The sequence below is a fragment of the Anas acuta genome, chromosome 4 (genome assembly GCF_963932015.1).
Source record: "Anas acuta chromosome 4, bAnaAcu1.1, whole genome shotgun sequence".
Classification (NCBI taxonomy): domain Eukaryota; kingdom Metazoa; phylum Chordata; class Aves; order Anseriformes; family Anatidae; genus Anas; species Anas acuta.
In genome coordinates, this window is record NC_088982.1 from 753093 (window position 1) to 771392 (window position 18300).

The window sequence follows — 18300 nt, forward strand, 5'->3', positions numbered from 1 at the left end:
GCCGCTCGATGGGGAGGTTGGGCAGGAGCTGCAGTGCCGGAGCTGTTTGGGAACCCTCTGGCACCCCCCGGAGCCGTTTTGGGGACGTTGGGGTGCCTCGGTGTCACCCCAACCCGGGGAGAAGGTGGCGTGGGTGGCATCAGGAGGGCTGTGGGGACCTGGCCCACACCCCGTGGCACCCTTGGGTGCTCCCCAGTTCCATTTCCACACCCAGCAGCATCGCAGCCCCTTGAGCTGCTGCCCGGGGCAGCCGTTTTGGGGCTTCACGCTGGAAATGGCCAGCAGGGGTTGGGGCTGGGGGCACCCTCCGGGGACCCAAAGCGCTGCTTTTCCACGAAGGCGCAGCTCAGCCTCAGCCACCTCTCACCCCAGCGCTGCCGAGAGCCCGGGGGGGGGGCACAGCAGCCCCGTCCCCTCCTGTCCCCGGTCCCCAGCAGCCCTCTCCTTGCAGGTCGTGTCTTCAACGGCTCCGCCAAACCCATCGACAGCGGCCCCCCGGTGATGGCCGAGGACTTTCTGGACATCAACGGTAACGGGCGCGGGCACCGGGTGGCCGCGCGGGTCCGAAAAGGGCTCCTTATGAGTTATTCCATAGCCTATTAATTATTCTAATTATTATTCCGTTAACATTTTGTGTTTTTTGGGGTGCCCCACCGGCCTTTCCTCCTCCAGGCCAGCCCATCAACCCCCACGGGCGCATCTACCCCGAGGAGATGATCCAGACGGGGATCTCGCCCATCGACGTGATGAACAGCATCGCCCGGGGGCAGAAGATCCCCATCTTCTCCGCCGCCGGCCTCCCCCACAACGAGGTGGGTGCCCCACGGGGCAGAGCGGGGCCACGAGCCCCTGGCACGGGGACGCAGCGGGGGGGGAGTTTTAGGATCCTGGCCCCCTGCCCTGGCTCTGCGTGGGGCTGGGATCTGCCACGTCCACGCCGTGCAGGGTGGGTGCCAGGCGCACCACTGGGGTGCCTCAGTTTCCCCATGCGCAGTGCCCCCTTTGCTACCCCATTAAGCCAAGAGCCGCGCTATGGGGCAGAGATTTTGGAGTTTAGGAAGCGTTTGGGCTCCGCACCCAGTCACACGGTCTGAATTTTTGGGTAGAGCTGTGTCATGGCCTGAATTTTTGGGACCCCGTGGGTCTCTTCCAACTCGGGATATTCTGTGATTCTCCATAAGATGAGCCGTGGGGTTTTCCGATGAGGGGTGCCCCCGATGTGGGGTGCCCCGAGTGTGGGGTGGGGGCTGCAGAGCCCCCCCAGCATCCTCTGAGTGATGGGCGCTGCACCAAAACCACCGGGCTTGGGTGGCTGGGGACAGGGACAGGGACAGGGACAGGGACGGGGTCAGGGAGCGCAGCCCCTCGCTCCCCCCGCAGCAGCGGCAGGGCGCAGCGCCAGACGGTGATGCAGTGGGACAGAAAAATGTCCCTGACGGATCGGGAGTGACAGGGGAGAGTTCACACGGCCGAGCCGGGGCTCGGTACGAAGGGCACGGTGGCACGGCGATGGGGCACAGCTGCCCGTGTGTCCCCCCCCCCGCCAGGTCCCTGGGGTCCCAACCTCTGCGGGGCACCTGGGGACAGCGGGGACGGCCGCGGGGTGGGCGGCTGGGGATGCCGGTGCCCGTTTTGGGGATGCTTCCTCCTTCTTTGGCTGTGCCCCAGCGGCACCCCCTGCCCCTCAAGGGGGTCTGGGCGTGCCGTGGGGCCGTGCCGTGGTCCCGGTATGGATGTGGCCCCCCCATGGTGCACACCCGCCCCGTCCCGCTGCAGATCGCCGCGCAGATCTGCCGGCAGGCCGGCCTGGTGAAGAAATCCAAGGACGTGATGGATTATCACGAGGACAACTTCGCCATCGTCTTCGCGGCCATGGGGGTGAGTCAGGACCGGGAGGGGACCTTGGCAAAGCCAAATTGTGTGGGGGGACCCCGCTGAGCCGCTCGCCCCGCAGGTGAACATGGAGACGGCGCGCTTCTTCAAGTCGGACTTCGAGGAGAACGGCTCCATGGAGAACGTCTGCCTCTTCCTCAACCTGGCCAATGACCCCACGTGAGTCCCCCGGGGGGTTTTCTTCCTCCTCCTCCTCCTCTTCCTCCTCTTGCCGGGAGGTGCTGCAGGCGCCGGGTGCTTCCCCCCCGCAGCCCCCCAACATCCCCAGCCCCTCTCCCCGCAGCATCGAGCGCATCATCACCCCACGCCTGGCGCTCACCACGGCCGAATTCCTGGCGTACCAGTGCGAGAAGCACGTGCTGGTCATCCTGACGGACATGAGCTCCTACGCCGAGGCCCTGCGCGAGGTCGGTGCCACCCTCAGCCCCCTCCCAGCTCCCCATCCCCACGTCCCCAGACCCCCTCTGCTCGCCCCGCTGCCCCCTCCAGCACCGCCCGCAGCCCCCCTCATCCCGCAGGTGTCGGCAGCCAGGGAGGAGGTGCCCGGGCGCCGCGGCTTTCCTGGCTACATGTACACCGACCTGGCCACCATCTACGAGCGCGCCGGGCGCGTGGAGGGCAGGAACGGCTCCATCACGCAGATCCCCATCCTCACCATGCCCAACGATGGTGAGCGTCACCCCGGGGTGCGCGGGGACACGGGGACATGGGAAACCACAGGGCTGGGAAATGCCAGGCTGGTTTATTCGAGCTGTTTTGGGGGAGCTTGGGGGATCTGCCACGGCTTTTTTGTGTTGTTTTGTAGCAACTTTTGGTTTCTTTTTTGGTTTCTTTATTCCCCACGCCAACTTTTTTTCCCCCTGCGCCAACCCAGGCAGAGCGTGGTGGTGCATGGTGTTACGCCGCAGCCAGAGCGTGGGTGGGGTGGGCACATGTGCATGGGGGGCACGCAGGCACCCCCAGGGGCGCACACACACCCCCACGGATCTAAACCCAGTGCTCGCTTGCCCTGTGCTGCGGGACCTGCTCCTGTTCCCCGCTGCGTCCTCCGGTGGCACAGCTCCATGCGCCCCGGGCTGGTGGCCGGTGCCGTGGCCGTGCCCACGGAGCAGCTGTGCTCACGCCGCCTGCTTTCCCCAGACATCACCCACCCCATCCCCGACCTGACGGGCTTCATCACCGAGGGGCAGATCTACGTGGACCGGCAGCTCCACAACCGCCAGGTTTGTTCCTGGCACCGCCTCGGGGATGGGTCCGGATCCGTGCCCCTGGGCTGGGGAGCGCGGCGATGCCGGGTGCACCGGGGCTTGGGGGGGGGAAATTAGGGGGCCAAGGGGGCTGGCAGTGTGGGACCGTGCCTGTCACCCCACAGATCTACCCCCCCATCAACGTGCTGCCCTCGCTCTCCCGTCTGATGAAGTCGGCCATCGGGGAGGGCATGACCAGGAAGGACCACGGCGACGTCTCCAACCAGCTGGTAAGGGCTGGGCGGGAGGGCAGCGGCACCCGTTGTTGCTGCAGCCCCCTCCTCCCCTGGCTGTGGGCCGAGATTTGGCTCATCGTGGGCTGGAGCCCTTCGTTTTGGCACCCAGCCTCTCCTGGAGGTGCGGAGGTGCCTGGCCTGGGACGCTGGAAGTCCCCAGGGCGCAAAGTCCCAGCGGGGCGCAGGGGACGCACGGCTGTGCCTTGCCCTGCTGCAGGAGCGAGACAGCCAGCAGGACGCTGCTCACTGAGCACAAATTGCTGGGTTTTGGTGCTGTGGGGTCAAAAAATGCCCACAAATGCCCACGCAGACCCTGCTCAGGGTGTCCCCAAGCGTGCCACGAGCCGGGGGCAAGCAGCCAAGCCCAGGGTGGCATTTTCCCAAGCCGGGCAGCCTCCAGCTGCGCTGCTCCTGCCGGGGCTGCTGGGGGTGTCCGTCTGTCCTGACGGCACCCCCTGCCCCCCCCAGTACGCCTGCTACGCCATCGGCAAGGACGTGCAGGCGATGAAGGCGGTGGTCGGGGAGGAGGCGCTGTCGGCTGACGATTTGCTGTACCTGGAGTTCCTGCAGAAGTTCGAGAAGCAGTTCATCACCCAGGGTACGGCTGCGTGGGACGGGATGGGATGGGATGGGATGGGATGGGATGGGATGGGATGGGGCAGAGCCCGGCGCTGCCCACCCCCTTGCACTGCCCTCCCTGCTTCTCCCCCAGGCCCCTACGAGAACCGGAGCATCTTCGAGTCGCTGGACATCGGCTGGCAGCTGCTGCGCATCTTCCCCAAGCAGCTGCTGAAGCGCATCCCCGAGCCCATCCTGGCCGAGTATTACCCCCGCGAGGCCAAGGCTGGGGGCCAGCAGGCGACCAGCACGGCGCTGTGAGCTGCTGCTGCCCAAAAACTTCCCGTTTCCAACCCAAACGAGAAGGAAATTGCCAGAAACCTCCGTCCCGTGCGCAATAAAGCAGTGTGATCTCCAACCTAAGCTGTGCGCTCCTCCTTCCCACCCCGGCTCCGAGCTCGCCCTGCCCCGTTCCTCCCCATGGCACTGCCCCGTGGCATCCTGGCGCTGCTGTCCCACCTTGTGCCCCCCCCAGGAATTAGGGCCAGGCCCTGCCCCACGCTGCTGCTCCCCACAGCCAGCCCCACGGGCTCCAGCAGCCCACCCAGCCCAGCTCCGTGCTCGGCTGCAGGAACTGCCTGGGTGTCTCGTTAAACTACAGCTCCTTTTCTTTTTTTGAGAGGACCCAGGGGGTTTAAAGCCCCCGCGAAGGTGTTTTTCTTTCATTTTTGCACCAAAAAGGCTCAGCCCCGAGGGATATGTGACTTGCAGCTGGGGCAGAGCGAGTTTCGGTTCCCACTCCCCTTCTGCAGCAGCGCGTCCCCCCGGCACCTTCCCGCTGCACAAAGCCCTTTGGCCGGGGGTCCCGCTGTGCCCCCCACAACCTCCCCCCCGAACCGGCACCCCCAGGGCTGCAGCAGCAGCAGGAAAATCCCCGTGGGGATTGGGGTGCTCGGCCCCGAGCTGCTGCTGCACGCCCAGGGGCAGCAGCTGAGCCTTGCAGCGGGGTTTCACTTCCCTGCGGCGAGCGGACGAGCGCCGGGGAGCTGGGAGCAGGCGGCCACGGGACCGGGGGGCTCCGGGGGGGCACCGGCACTGCTGCTGCCATGGATTGGGCTGGGGAAAGCACCCAGCTGGCAGGTGAGGCTCTGTGGGTCTGGGGTCCCGGCCCTTTCCCTTCCCGGGGGTTTGGGGGCAGCCAGAAGTGGTGGCACGACCCGAGGGAAGGGTGTCCCCGTGGGTTTTGGGGGGCCCTGCGCTCCCCAAAGGGCTCCGCAGGGTGCAGCCAACCCCTGGGGGATTTGGGGGGGTCTGGGAGGGGTGATTTGGGGCTGCGTTTAGATGTATGGCACGGGGGGTGTCTGTGTGTCTGCCCCCCCGTCTCTCCATCCGTATGGGATGTGGGGGGCACAGCCCCAAAACCTGCCCAAACTTCCCCGTCCCTGGCACGGGTCCTGGGGGTCCCCTGCAGGTGGCTGCGGGTCCTGGTGGCGGGGGGGGGATTACCAAGGGGGGGGATTTGGCTGCCGCAGCGCATTCCCCACCAGATTAGGGCTGTCAGGAAAAGGGTCAGGGGCAGGTGCCGGGTTCCTGCCCCGCAGCCCGTGACGCACCGCGGCCCCTGCCTGCTCTGGGAGCTGGTCCGGGGGGGGGAAATGCAGGAAAATTGGGGTGCACGGGGGGGTTTGGGTGGCCGTGGGCCACCCTGATCCCGTTGTTTTATGGGGCAGAGCAGGCAGCGCCTTTCTCTGGGGTCCCCGGGCTGTCCCCGTGCAAGGTTTGGCGAGCAGGGGGGGAAACTGGGACCAGTGGCAAACTGGTTGTGTTGAAATTGGGACTGGTGGGTGCGGGACGCCCCGGCCACCCCGGGGTCCCAGCAGGTTGGGAACGGAGCACAAACCTTTTCCCACCTGCATCCGAAACCTCCGGCCGTGTTTCGCTTCCCCCGCAGCCATCGTGGAGTCAGAGGGCAGCGAGGAGGAGGAGGAGGAGGAGGAGAAGGACGAGGAGGAAGATGAGGAGGAGGAGGAGGAGGCAGCCATGGTCCAGGTGTCACTCGTGGGCTCGTTTTCTGCTTTATTTCCCTCCTCCCCTTGCAATTTGGAGGGGACAAGAGAGGATCTTGTCCCCGGGATGCTCTCACCGGGCTCTTCCCACCCCGGCAGCCCCATAAAATTGGGGTCTTGGGGCTCACACTGGGCACTACCTCCCCCCCCCCCCCAGACCCTCTCCGAGGAGGACGAAGCGAGAGCGTGGCTGGACGACTTCCAGCAGGGTGAGAGCAGCTCCCGATTCCTCCCGAGCACCCCTGGCCCCACGGCACAACCCCGTGTGTGGGGCTGGGGGGGCTGCGCACCCCCCGCCCCCCCTCCCCAAACCCCTTGCTGGGGATGGAGGAGGTGGGAGCGGCTTGGGGAGCGCACCCCAAACGCACGTCCCCGGTGCCGTGAGCGCCGGAGAGGGCGCAGGGTGCCGGGGGGCGCAGAAAAAGGGGGGGGAACATAGGGGGGGGGCAGAAAGAGGGGGGTAAAAAGGGGGTGTGGGGGGGTGCTGAGCCATGGCCCCCCCCTCCCCGCAGCCTCGCAGGCGCTGCTGGCCGAGCTCTCGGCGCTGGAGGCAGAGTGTGAGATCCAGAGGACGTGTCGCCAACAAGCCGAGGCGTACGCGGCACAGGTAGGGACCCCCCCGCACCCCCCCCCGCCCTCATTTTTTTGGGGTGGTTTCAGGGAATTTGGGCAGTATTGTGGGCACAGCTCCTGCCCAAGCTGCGTCCCCGCCGTGCCCAAAGCCGGGCGCTGCCTGGTGGGGCCATGGGGGGGTCGTGTCCCCCAAGGATGTCAGCAGCAGTTTTGTGCACAAAAACTTCGATTTCCGCCCCAGGAATGGGGCTGGAATTGGCATTTTTGGTGTGCATGGAGGCAAATAAAAAAATGAGGCAAATTTCCACCGTTTTCACTAATTTTTCCTGCAATGGGAGAAGCCCTTTCCGTTCCGTGCCCCCTGCAGCCACGCACCTGGGGGGGGATTTTGGGATTTCCCAGTGGGGTCAGGACCCTGCTGGTGCCCTCCCAGCCCTGGGGACCCCCAGGGCAGCCCCCGGCAGGGTTCCAGCAGCGACCCCCCCGGCCCCCCCCCCCAGGTGCAGAAGGAGAACACGAAGCTGAAGCGGCTCAGCCTGGCCCTGCCGCCCCGCACAGGGGACGGGGACGTGGCCGGGGAGGGGGACCCCAGCCCCGACCCTACCCAGGAGGAGCTCAAGGGTGAGTTTTTGCCCCTATTTCCGCACGAATTTCGGTGAATTCTGCCCCCAGCTGCGCTCATTCCTGCCGCCGTTCCCATAGCGGTGGTCACAAAATCAGCTAATTAGTTAATTAGCTAATTAATTAATTAATCCCGTGGCTCTCCTGGCTCCGGGAAACGCTGGGACGAGGGAGAAAGGCGAAATGAAAACGCCGCAGCCCCACTTCCCCCCTGCCCTCTTCTCTTTTCCCCACGCTCACGATTTCAGTTTTGTTTGTGGCCTGGGGGAGGAGGGGGCTGCTGGCCCCTTGGCCACCCCCCGTGCACCCCCCACCCCTTTTTTTTTTTTTCTTTTTCTTTTTTTTTTTTGTTGCTCCAGGTCTGCAGGAGAAGCTCTCCTGGCTGCTGGTGGAGAAGAAGGAGCTGAGCATCCAGGTCCAGGAGCTGCAGAGGCAGAACCGGGACCTGCAGGAGCAGGTACGGGGGAAGCCCCCCCCCCCCCAGGACCCCCTCTGCCCCCCCCCAAAGGGGCTCGGAGCCCCCCCAGCACCTTCCCTTTTTCCCTTCTTCTCCTGCTCCTTGCTGAGCTGGGGATGTTTTTTTTTTTTGGGGGGGGGTGAAGGAGCCCTCCGTGTGCAGCCCCGCTCCCTGATGTTTTTTTGGGGGGGGGCTGGGGGCAGCAGGCCCCAAACCCGGGGTGCCAACGGGGGGGTTTGTCCTGCTGCAGCTGGAGAAGGAGAAGATGGAGAAGCAGAGCCTGAAGGCGGCCCTGGATTCATCCCAGAGGACCCTCAAATCCTTCAAGAGAGGTGAGGGGGGGGCTGACCCCCCCGGGCACCGCTCCTGCCCCCCCTGCGCCCCACCAGGGAGGTGCTGGATGGCCCCCAGTACCCCCAGTACCCCCAGTACCACCCAGATGAAAGAAGCCAGTGGAAACCAGAGGGGATACCGAACCCCCTGAGCGGGGATTTGGGCATCCCGAGGGGTTTGTGCCCCCCCCCCCCCAACACCCCAATTTTAACCCCCCCCCCCGTGGCAGTGTCCCAGGTGGTCACCCAGGATTACTGCGAGGCGCTGCAGAAGCTGGAGCTGGAGCAGGACCTGCGCCTGCACGCCGAGGCCTTCGCCCACAAGGTTTGGGTGGGCTGGGGGGGGGCACCCTGGGGTGCTGGAGGGGGGGGGGGCAGCACCCTACGAGCCATCAGAGGGCAGGGAAGGGGGGGGGGCAGCACCCCAAATCCTGCAGGGAAGCAAAGTCTCGTGCCCATCGCGGCGCACGGGGGTGCCGCCCTGCAGCGCAGAGTTTGGGGTTTTTTTGGGGGGGTTTTTTGGCGAGGGGCTGAGCGCCGGCCTCCGCCCCGTTCCGATCCCGACCCCCCCCGGGGCAGATGCTGGTGGAGAAGAAGGAGGCGAGCAGGCAGAGCAGCATCCTGCTGCAGAGCGCGGCGCCCAGCGCCCAGCTGCTGCGGGCGCTGCAGGAGGTGGGCAACCTCAGCAGGGCGCTGGAGGAGGCTCGGCAACAGCACCAGCAGCAGGTGAGGGACCCCCAAACCTCTCCAAACCTCTCCAAACCTCTCCACGCACCCATTTCCACCCCCCAAGAGGGGTTTTCCCCCCCTTGGATTTCCATTCTTGTGCTCCGAAATGCGCCCAGGGGTGGGCCGGCGCTCGGTGCGCTTTGGCACGGGGTGGGGGTGCCCGGGGAGGACCCCAAATTCTCTGCCCCTCGCGTGTGTGCCCGCAGGTGAAGGAGCTGGAGGAGCAGCTGGGTGCACGGCCAAGGCAGGAGGAGCTGGAGCTGGCCAGGGCTGCGCTGGCTGAGGCCGAGGAGGGGAGGCAGGAGCTGAGGGCGCAGCTGCAGGAGGCGCGCGGGCGGCTGGAGGAGCTGGAGGCGGCCGGTGGGTGCTTCACCCTGACCCCCCCCCCTTGGGGCTGGGGGCTTCATCTGGGCACGGGGAACCAGCCCTAAAACGCCCACCCCCCTCTGAGCACTAAATGTGGCCCCACGGCAGCGAGGTCGCAGCAGGAGGAGCAGGAGGGGGACCTGGCACCGAGCGAGCCCCCGCCACCGCCGCCACCGCCACCGCTGCCACCGCCTGCGCCCAGCGTCCCCGTGGAGTGAGTGGCACCCGGGGGGGGGCTTCGGGGTGGTCTGGGCTGTGGGGGCACAAATCCTGCTCCCCCACACACACGGTGGGGCTGCGGGTGCCAGGAGGGCAGGGGGAGGATGGGGCAGAGCTGGGCACGGTGCCGGGGGGGCTCTGGCTGGGCACTGGGGTGGGTGAGGTGGGGATGGCTCCGAGGGGGGAATTAATGGGGTGGGGGGCTTGCCGGTGCCGTGGATGGAGCAGGGGGTGCGGGCTGTGTGTTTGGCTGCTTTGGGCTGTGTTGGGAGCAGGGCTGGGGGGGCAGCTCCTGCAGGATCTCAGCCCTCTCCCCCCCCCACAGCCCCCTCTTGGCGCTCAGGCAGAGGAAGGGGCAGGCCAACCCGCAGCACCGTAAGTCCGAGAGCGTGGCCCCAAGCTCTGGGCACCCCCAAATTCCCAGGGGATTGCTGGTGATGCTCCCGACACGGATGGAGTCAGGAGCACCCCCCCCCCTGCCCGGCACGGCTCCCAGCGGGGTGCTCCCCCCACAGGGAAACCGGGACCTGGCGATGCCAAAGCCCGAGCCGTGCAGGAGATGATGGAGAGGATAAAAAACGGGGTGGTGCTGAGACCCGCCAAGGAGCGGGTGGCCCTGAGCCAGGTAGGAGACGTGGGGCTGGGGCTCGGGGTGTTTTTGGGGAGCCGCCTCTGCTGGGTGCACCAAAAAGGGGGTCAGGACCCCGCTCCCCATGCGCCAGGTCTGTAGGATCGCTGCTCCCAGCGCAAATGGGGACGGGCAGGGAGCTGGAGCCTTTACCCCAAGGGTTCCCCATCCATCCTGGATTATCCCAAAAAACCCCGAGCTCCCCAGTCCCTGGGGACCACGGGCACGGGGGGGGGGCTGCGGGTTTGGGGGGGGACGCGGTGACATCTCCTCCCCTCCTCCCGCAGTCAGCCAGCAAGCGGAGGAGCGCGGCGCTGGAGCTGCGGGGCATCCTGGTGAGCAGCCGTGTCCCCAAAAGGGGTGGTGGCAGAGGGGGTGCCCCCTTCATGGGGTGACCCAGACGGAGCTGGGGGGGGCTGTTCCCGCAGCCCCCCAGCTCGCTGTGCCGTCCCCTAGGGCGCCATGCGCAGGGCGAGCCGGAGGACGAGCGGGCGCAGGAGCAGCGTGCGGGGCCAGGACAGGCAGCTGGAGGCCATCCTGCAGCGACGTCGCCGGGCCATTGATGTCCCCGAGTCCCCCCCCAGGACGGACAGCACCGACCCCAACCCCAACCCCGACCCCGACCCCGGGGCTGGGGGCAGGACGGAGCCGGGTAGGGGCTGGGGTTGGGCGCAGAGGGGTTTGGGGCTCGGGTTTGGGGCTCGGGTTTGGGGCTCGGGTAGGTGGCACGGATCCATCACCAAGGACCTGATGTCACTGTCCCCATGCTCACAGCAGCCCCTTGTGACCCCGATGTCCCCCCCTCTGTCCCTTTGTCCCTCCCCAGGTCACCAGGACGCTGGCAGAGCCGCATCCCCCAGCCCCTGGCACGGGGACGGGGCCGGGGACCCCCTCCAGTTCCGCCCGCGGGCGGTGGGCGGCATCTCCCGGAGCAGACCCTGCGCCTGGCAGGCTGGAGGGGGGGGGAAGGAGGAGAAGGGGCAGCCCCAAACCCACCCCAAACCTGCCCGGAGCGGGGCGGACGGAGGGGAGCAGGGCTGTCCGTCTGTCCAGCCCTCCGTCCGTCCTGCTTAGGCCACCAGCCGTGTCCCCAGGGCCACCAGGACGCAGCTGCTGGCTCGGGCATGGCAACGCAGACGAAATCTGCCCAAAATTGGGGGAAGGACACTGGGTGGGGGGCGATGCTGGGGGCAGCGGGGGGGGGGTCCTGGCCAGAGGGGACAGCCACGGCCAAATGGGGTGGACGAGGACATTTATGGCTCGCTTTGTGCTCATTTCCTTCTGCTTTAATTAAACCCAGGTGGCACCGGCCCCCCCCCGGCTCCTTCGCAGCCCCCCTCTGGTGCCGGGGGGCTGGGGCGCAGAGCGAAGCCCCCAGCAGGGGGGCACCGGGGGGGTCGCCCTTGGCCACGGTGCAGTGGGGGCAGCTCGGGAACCCCCCCAAAATGCTCCAAAGCATCCAGGGGCAGGGTCTGGGGGGCTCAATTCTGGATTCTGGAGGTGCCCGGGGACGGGCACAGCACCGGGGGGGTGACTTTGGTCCCCCTCAGCCTCCGCTTTCCTTCTCTGCCTGCAGGAAAAAAATAAAATAAATAATTTCCCTCTGCGGCTGGCGGGGGGCCACGCGCCTCGGTGTGGGATTTTAGGGATTCTCCCCGTTAAAAATTTACAAAATTTACGCATTTTTGCATGGTTGGGATTGATGGAGCCTCGTTGTGCTAATTAGGGTGCGCACCGTGCCCGCGTGGCTTCGTCTGGTGCTCAATATCCGCGGGGTTTTGGTCGCTGTCATCCCGCTGTGGGACTCCTCAAAATCCCCATTAAGGTGTCATTAATATCCTAAATATATCCTAAATGCCCAGGGATCAGCACGAGGAGCCTGACCCCGTCCCCGTGGGCTGCCGAGCCCGTCCTGACCCCCACGGGGGCCCGCAGGCTGCAGCTTTGGGGTAAAAACCTCGCCACACACACCCCGAGGTCGCCTGGGGACGTCCCCTTCTTCTCCAGAAATAAAACCCAAAAAGACGCAGGCGCAGGAGGCGATGTCCTCGGGGAATAGGGGCTGGAGGGGCAGCCCCGCACCCAGCTTCGCAGGTAATAAGGCAAAAAACGTCACCGTTTTCTTAAAAACTCCTTAAAAAACATCCCAGAACCGCGACCCCGTGGAGCCGGGGGGAACCCAGCTCTGCCCCAGGCCGAAGCGGAGCGACAACAAAGCACAAAAAGGGAAAAAAGGATTTTTTTTAATGATCGTAGGAAGGAACAAAGGGCTCGCGCCTCCTTCTCAGCAGGATCATCTATTTTTTTTGACCTGGAAATCAGGGAGATCGGCGGGTTTAGGGGGCACGGCCAGCAGCTTCCAGGCCCCTCGGGGAGTTTTCCAGCAAAACCAGGGCAAAGTTGGAGATCTCCAAAATTAAATCAAAAACCCAAAAGCGCTCCTTCCTTCCTTCCTTCCTTCCTTTTTTCCTTCCACCCCTGCTGTCCTGGGGTGCTCCCCGTGCCGCGGTGCCAGCAGGCGGGGACGCGGGGGCTCATCCAGAGGCTGGTTAATTTGTTTTTTTGTTTTTTTTTTTTTTCTGTTTTTTGTGTTTTTTTTTTTAATTAATGGCTCTGTATAAACCTCAGTTAAACGTCAACAGCCCGCCGCTGTGCCGAGGGAGCCAAACCACAGCACGCGGCCTCCAGCCTCGCACCGGGAAGGGGTGCCGGTGCCTGGCGGGTCTCTGCGTGGGGCACCGGACCTTCCTCACCCTCCTCCTCCTCCTCCTCCTCGCAGGCAGTCCCAGGACGTCAGCAGAGCCCGTTCAGTGCCGCGCTGCCCCGCAGCCCCTCGGCGCATTTTGCTCAGTAAATTTTCTGCCGGCTGGGCAGGATGGCCTCCTTGATGAAGGAGAAGATGAGGAGGATGCCGGAGCGCTTGCCCCTCTTTCCCTTGGTGAAATAGTTGGAGACGACGTCATCTGAGAAGAAAAAGGAAGAAAAAACCAAAATCAGCGATTTTGGGGCAGGTCCTGCGGTTTGGGGCAGCGCACGAGTGGGTTTTTTTTTGTATTTTGCTCCCGTTTGGGCTGTCCCAGCCCCACAGGCAGCCCAAATCCTCTGATTCTGAGGCTGAAGCACGAGGGGAAAGCCCAGCGAGAGCTCCAGAGCGCAAGGACTGGAGCAAAGCATCCCCCCCCCAGCCCCCAACCTGCCCCAAAACCGGAGCAGCCTCCCCCCAGGCAGCAGAGCTCCTTTCTGCCCCGGTTTTGGGAGGATTTGGGTAGGATTTGGGCAGGATTTCCCCCCCCAAAACTCACCTCCAGGCTGCACCGTGGACGGCAGGATGTTCTCTCCGGCCGACAGGGAGACGAAAAAAGCAAAAGGGATCAACCAGAGGCAGAAGGTGAAGTAGGCGAGGACCTGCAGGCAGAGCACAGGGCGGCGAGGAAATAAATACCCAAATTTTCGGTCGGGTTTAAGGAGATTTAAGGAGAACCCGGGGTGGATCCGGGCCTCCACCCCCCCCTGCAGGTGTGAGGACAGAAGAATCAGCGTGCCCGAGGCGTGAAACGAGGAGCGATTATCCCAAGCAGGAGGTGGTTTGGGTTTAGCTTGTAAAAAAAAACCTTAAAAAGTAGGATTTTTTCTACTTTTCCTAGAAAAAAAATTAAAAAGTACTTTTTTTTTAAAAGAAAAAGTACTTTTTCTACTTTTCTCACCTCGGAGAACAGGTAATATTCCTCTGCGAAGTACTGGAAGGCCAGGTAGTGGTTGAGGACGACCAGAACTGCCGAGGGAACGCAGCGGGGTCAGGATAAAAAAAAAGGACAAATCCCTCCCCGTGCCCCCCGGCCCCAAACCCACATCCCCCCTGCAGGGTTTTTCCTGTTTTTTTCCTGGGTTTTTGTTCCTGCAGTGCCCCCCTGCATGTCCAGGACGTCCCAGAGCCACCGTCCTGCAGGGATTTGGCCCCGGAGGCTGCGGGCACCGGGGTTGGAACCGAAAAATCCACAGGAATGGGGTCGGGAGCACCGCAGGGAACAAAATCCGGACCTAAAAGCTGCAAAGCTCCCTCCTGCCCGCCCTTTTTTTGCAGAAATCGTGCTGAATTCCTGTCTACGCGCAACCCCAAATGTTTATTCCCGAGTTTTTCCTTTCCAGAGCAGCTCCCCACACCCACGCGCCCCATAAATCGGGATTAGGGTTCAAAGCTCAAAGTCCTGCGGCTTCCCGAACTGCCCTGGCAGCCGGGGTGCCCCGTGCCACCCCCTATTGCCCCACACCACCCCGTACTGCCCCACGCCACCCCGTACTGCCCCGTGCCACCCCCTATTGCCCCGTGCTCACCCCAATATTGCCCCATGCTCACCCCCTATTGCCCCACGCCACCCCCTGTTGCCCCACGCCACCCCCTATTGCCCCACGCCACCCCCTATTGCCCCACACCACCCCATATTGCCCCGTGCTCACCCCGTATTGCCCCCTGCCACCCCATACTGCCCCGTGCTCACCCTGTATTGCCCCCTGCCACCCCATATTGCCCCACACCACCCCCTATCGCCCCTTGCCACCCTGTACTGCCCCGTGCCACCCCGTATTGCCCCACGCCACCCCATATTGCCCCATGCTCACCCCCTATTGCCCCACGCCACCCCATATTGCCCCCTGCCACCCCGTACTGCCCCCTGCCACCCCATATTGCCCCACACCACCCCATATTGCCCCCTGCCACCCCATATTGCCCCACGTCACCCCCTATTGCCCTGTACTCACCCCATATCGCCCCATGCCACCCCATACTGCCCCACACCACCCCCTATTGCCCTGTGCTCACCCTGTACTGCCCCACACCACCCTCTATTGCCCCATGCCACCCCCTATTGCCCTGTGCTCACCCCATATTGCCCCGTGCCACCCCGTATTGCCCCACGCCACCCCCTATTTCCCCCTGCCACCCCCTACTGCCCCCTGCCACCCCGTATTGCCCCACGCCACCCCATATTGCCCTGTGCTCACCCCGTATTGCCCCACACCACCCCATACTGCCCCCTGCCACCCCATACTGCCCCACATCACCCCATATTGCCCTGTGCTCACCCCATATTGCCCCACACCACCTCCTATTGCCCCGTGCCACCCCAATATTGCCCCACATCACCCCATATTGCCCCATGCTCACCCCTATTGCCCCCTGCCACCCCGTACTGCCCCACACCACCCTATATTGCCCCCTGCCACCCCCTATTGCCCCGTGCTCACCCCGTATTGCCCCGTGCTCACCCCGTATTGCCCCGTGCTCACCCCGTACTGCCCCACACCACCCCGTACTGCCCCGTGCTCACCCTGTATTGCCCCCTGCCACCCCCTATTGCCCCACACCACCCCGTATTGCCCCATGCTCACCCCCTATTGCCCCACACCACCCTGTACTGCCCCACGCCACCCCCTATTGCCCCCTGCCACCCTGTATTGCCCTGTGCTCACCCCCTATCGCCCCACGCCACTCCTATTGCCCCCTCCCACCCCATATTGCCCCACGCCACTCCGTACTGCCCCACACCACCCCCTATTACCCCACACCAGCCCGTACTGCCCCACGCCACCCCCTATTGCCCCGTGCTCACCCCCTATTGCCCCACGCCACCCCCTATTGCCCCCTGCCACCCCGTACTGCCCCCTGCCACCCTATATTGCCCCCTGCCACCCCCTATTGCCCCCTGACACCCCCTACTGCCCCACGCCACCCCGTATTGCCCCCTGCCACCCCGTATTGCCCTGTGCTCACCCCCTATTGCCCCGTGCCACCCCATATTGCCCCACGCCACCCCGTACTGACCCCTGCCACCCCGTTTTGCCCCCCCCGCTCACCGCAGGACAGGATGAAGTTGGAGGAGGTGAGCACGATGAAGGGGAAGGTCTGCAGGAGGCCGAAGTAAACCAGGTTGGTGAAGAGCCCCACGCCCACCATGAAGCCGGGGAAGTGCTCGAAGAGGTAGAGGCCGACGAGCACGGCCGTGGAGAACTGCAAGGAGGAGCAGGGGGGGGTCACGGGGGGGGGCACCAAGCAGGGCTGAGCCCCCCCCAAACTCCTGCACGGAGTAATTGTGGTGTGAGCAAAGCAAACGCAGCTCTTGAGCTGTTTTTATGCAGATAAAGAGGCAAAAACCCGGCTGTGGGCACCCGTCAGAGGTGGCAGCGGTGTCCCCAACGCCCCGAGGGGGGGGGACAGGATGGGTGTGGCCCCCCCCCCGGCAGCCCCGCACTCACCCAGATCATGTATTTGATGATCCTCCTGGTCACCACCGTGTACTCCTCGATCAGCTCCGCCAGGTAGTAGAGGCCGGCGGCTGCGGGAGGAGCAATGGGATCAGCCCCCCCACCCCCCCCCGTGGGGATAAAAGGGGGGGGGGGGGGTCCCGGGGAAGGAAGGGTGCAAATGGGGGCACCCAGAAGGATCCCAAACCCTAGGGTATCCCTAAGGAGCTCGGGGTGCCTTGGTGGCTGTGGGGGTGACCGGATTGGGTGGTACTGGGGGGGGCTCGGGACCATGGGGACCCCCACCCCGTTGGGACCCCCTACTCCCTGGAGACCCCCCCAGTCCCTGAGGACCCCCACTCCCTGGAGACCCCCAAACCCTGGGCACCCCCATCCCCCGTGGACCCCCACCCCATGGGGACACCCATCCCCTGGGATCCCCTGGGACCCCCAAACCCTAAGGACCCCCACCCCATGGAGACCTCTCACCCCCTGGGGACCCCCTGAGGACCCCCACCCCTTGGGGATCCCCCCACCCCCCTGCGACACCCCCACCCCTTGGGGACCCCCTTGAGGACCCCCTGGACACCCCCACCCCCTAAGGACCCCCTGGGGACCCCCTGAACACCCCCACCCCCTATGGACCCCCTAGGGACCCCCTGAAGACCCCCACCCCATGGAGACCCCCTGGGGACCCCCCCACTCCCTGGGGACCCCCTACCCCTGTGGACCCCCACCCCCTGCGACACCCTCACCCCTTGGGGACCCCCTTGAGGACCCCCTGAAGACCCCCACCCCATGGAGACCCCCTGGGGACCCCCCCACTCCCTGGGGACCCCCTGGAGACCCCCACCCCCTATGGACCCCCTAAGGACCCCCTGGGGACCCCCAGGGGACCCCAACCCAGCAGCCCCCAGGTACAAACAGGGGACAAAAAGGGGACACGGGGGACACCCAGAGACCCCCCCCAGCCCCCAAACCCCCCTAAACCCCCCCCCAGACCCCCCTAAACCCCCCCAATCCCTCCCCCAAGGCCTCCCCCAGCCCCTCACCGATGGCCAGGGTGACGAAGGCGACCTGCAGCAGCAGGGACAGCCAGCTCAGGGCGTACAGGAACCACATGGCCGGGCCTGAACCCAACCGGGCCCAACCGGGCCTGAACCGGGGCCTGGAACCGGGGCCTGGAACCGGGGCCTGGAACCGGGCCCCAACCGGGCCGGGAGCGGGGCCGGGCCCCGCCGCTGCCCACGCGGCGCCGGAAGCAGCGAAAGGGCCCGGCCCGGCCCGGTCCCCCCCACAGCGCCCCCTGCAGGCCGGGAGGACCTCCTCGGGCCCAAATTTGTTTTAGGGGGGCCCTCGAGGTTTTTTGGGGGACCCCAAAGCCCTCAGGGGGTCTCCGGAGCGCAGAGGGAGCCCCCCCAAAAGGGTGTCTGGGATCAGCCAAAGCACAAGGGGCAGCCCCTGATGCTGGGCGGGGAGACAGGGAGGAGGCCCCCGCAGCCATATGGGGAGCCCTGAACCCATATGGGGGCCCTACACTCATATAGGGACCCCTACAGTCATATAAGGACCCCCTACACCCGTACAGCGACCTCCTACACTCATATAGGGACCCCTACAATCATATAGGGACCCCCTACACTCACACATGGACCCCAGCACCCCTATAGGGCCCCCCTTCTCCTCTACAGGAACCCCTGCACCCATATAGGGACCCCCTACACTCGTATAGGGACCCCCTGCACCCGTATAGGGACCCCTACAATCATATAGGGACCCCCTACACACGTATAGGGACCCCCTACACTCACACATGGACCCCAGCACCCCTATAGGGCCCCCCTTCTCCTCTACAGGAATCCCTGCATCCATATACGGGCCCCCTACACCCATACAGGGACCCCCTGCACCCATATAGGGACCCCCTACACTCATTATGGGGAACACCTACACTCATATAAGGCCCCCTTTCATCCATTAAGGGACCCCCTGCACTCATTTCAGGACCCTCTACACCCATATAGGGACCTCCCTCACTCATATAGGGACCCCATACACACATATAGAGACCTCTACACCCATATAGGAACCCCTACACCCATATAGGGATCCCTACACCCCTATAGGGGCCCCCT

The 18300-nt window shown here is 65.0% G+C and overlaps 2 protein-coding genes across 3 annotated transcripts in view; both read left to right on the forward strand.

Moving 5' to 3' along the window:
• ATP6V1B1 (ATPase H+ transporting V1 subunit B1) overlaps window positions 1-15932 on the forward strand; it is a 28168-nt gene extending 12236 nt beyond the window's left edge. For both annotated transcript variants that reach the window (XM_068679468.1, XM_068679469.1), the window contains exons 5-15: window positions 452-529; window positions 673-812; window positions 1777-1878; window positions 1955-2052; window positions 2177-2300; window positions 2412-2562; window positions 3034-3116; window positions 3266-3370; window positions 3845-3974; window positions 4089-4244; window positions 15779-15932. In XM_068679468.1, the coding sequence (XP_068535569.1) occupies window positions 452-529; window positions 673-812; window positions 1777-1878; window positions 1955-2052; window positions 2177-2300; window positions 2412-2562; window positions 3034-3116; window positions 3266-3370; window positions 3845-3974; window positions 4089-4244; window positions 15779-15846 (1235 nt within the window). In that variant the 3' untranslated portion in view covers window positions 15847-15932. The remainder of the gene's footprint in view (window positions 1-451; window positions 530-672; window positions 813-1776; window positions 1879-1954; window positions 2053-2176; window positions 2301-2411; window positions 2563-3033; window positions 3117-3265; window positions 3371-3844; window positions 3975-4088; window positions 4245-15778) is intronic.
• LOC137855377 (shootin-1-like) lies at window positions 4672-11543 on the forward strand. Its single transcript, XM_068679467.1, has 16 exons — window positions 4672-5074; window positions 5886-5983; window positions 6158-6209; window positions 6513-6607; window positions 7074-7194; window positions 7554-7651; window positions 7902-7983; window positions 8214-8308; window positions 8563-8709; window positions 8919-9072; window positions 9187-9292; window positions 9623-9672; window positions 9813-9922; window positions 10213-10260; window positions 10382-10577; window positions 10752-11543. Exons 1-16 carry the CDS (start codon window positions 5041-5043, stop codon window positions 10997-10999), a joined length of 1734 nt encoding a protein of 577 aa, XP_068535568.1. The 5' UTR covers window positions 4672-5040; the 3' UTR covers window positions 11000-11543.
• Window positions 15933-18300: the final 2368 nt, after the last annotated feature.

Bases quoted from the DNA above. Each gene is read 5' to 3' on its own strand.
- LOC137855377 (XM_068679467.1), top strand. From the start codon at position 5,041: ATGGATTGGGCTGGGGAAAGCACCCAGCTGGCAG. The intron at 6,608-7,073 runs GTAGGGACCCCC...CCCCCCCCCCAG, and splicing joins CCGAGGCGTACGCGGCACAG to GTGCAGAAGGAGAACACGAA. The intron at 10,261-10,381 runs GTGAGCAGCCGT...GCCGTCCCCTAG, and splicing joins TGGAGCTGCGGGGCATCCTG to GGCGCCATGCGCAGGGCGAG.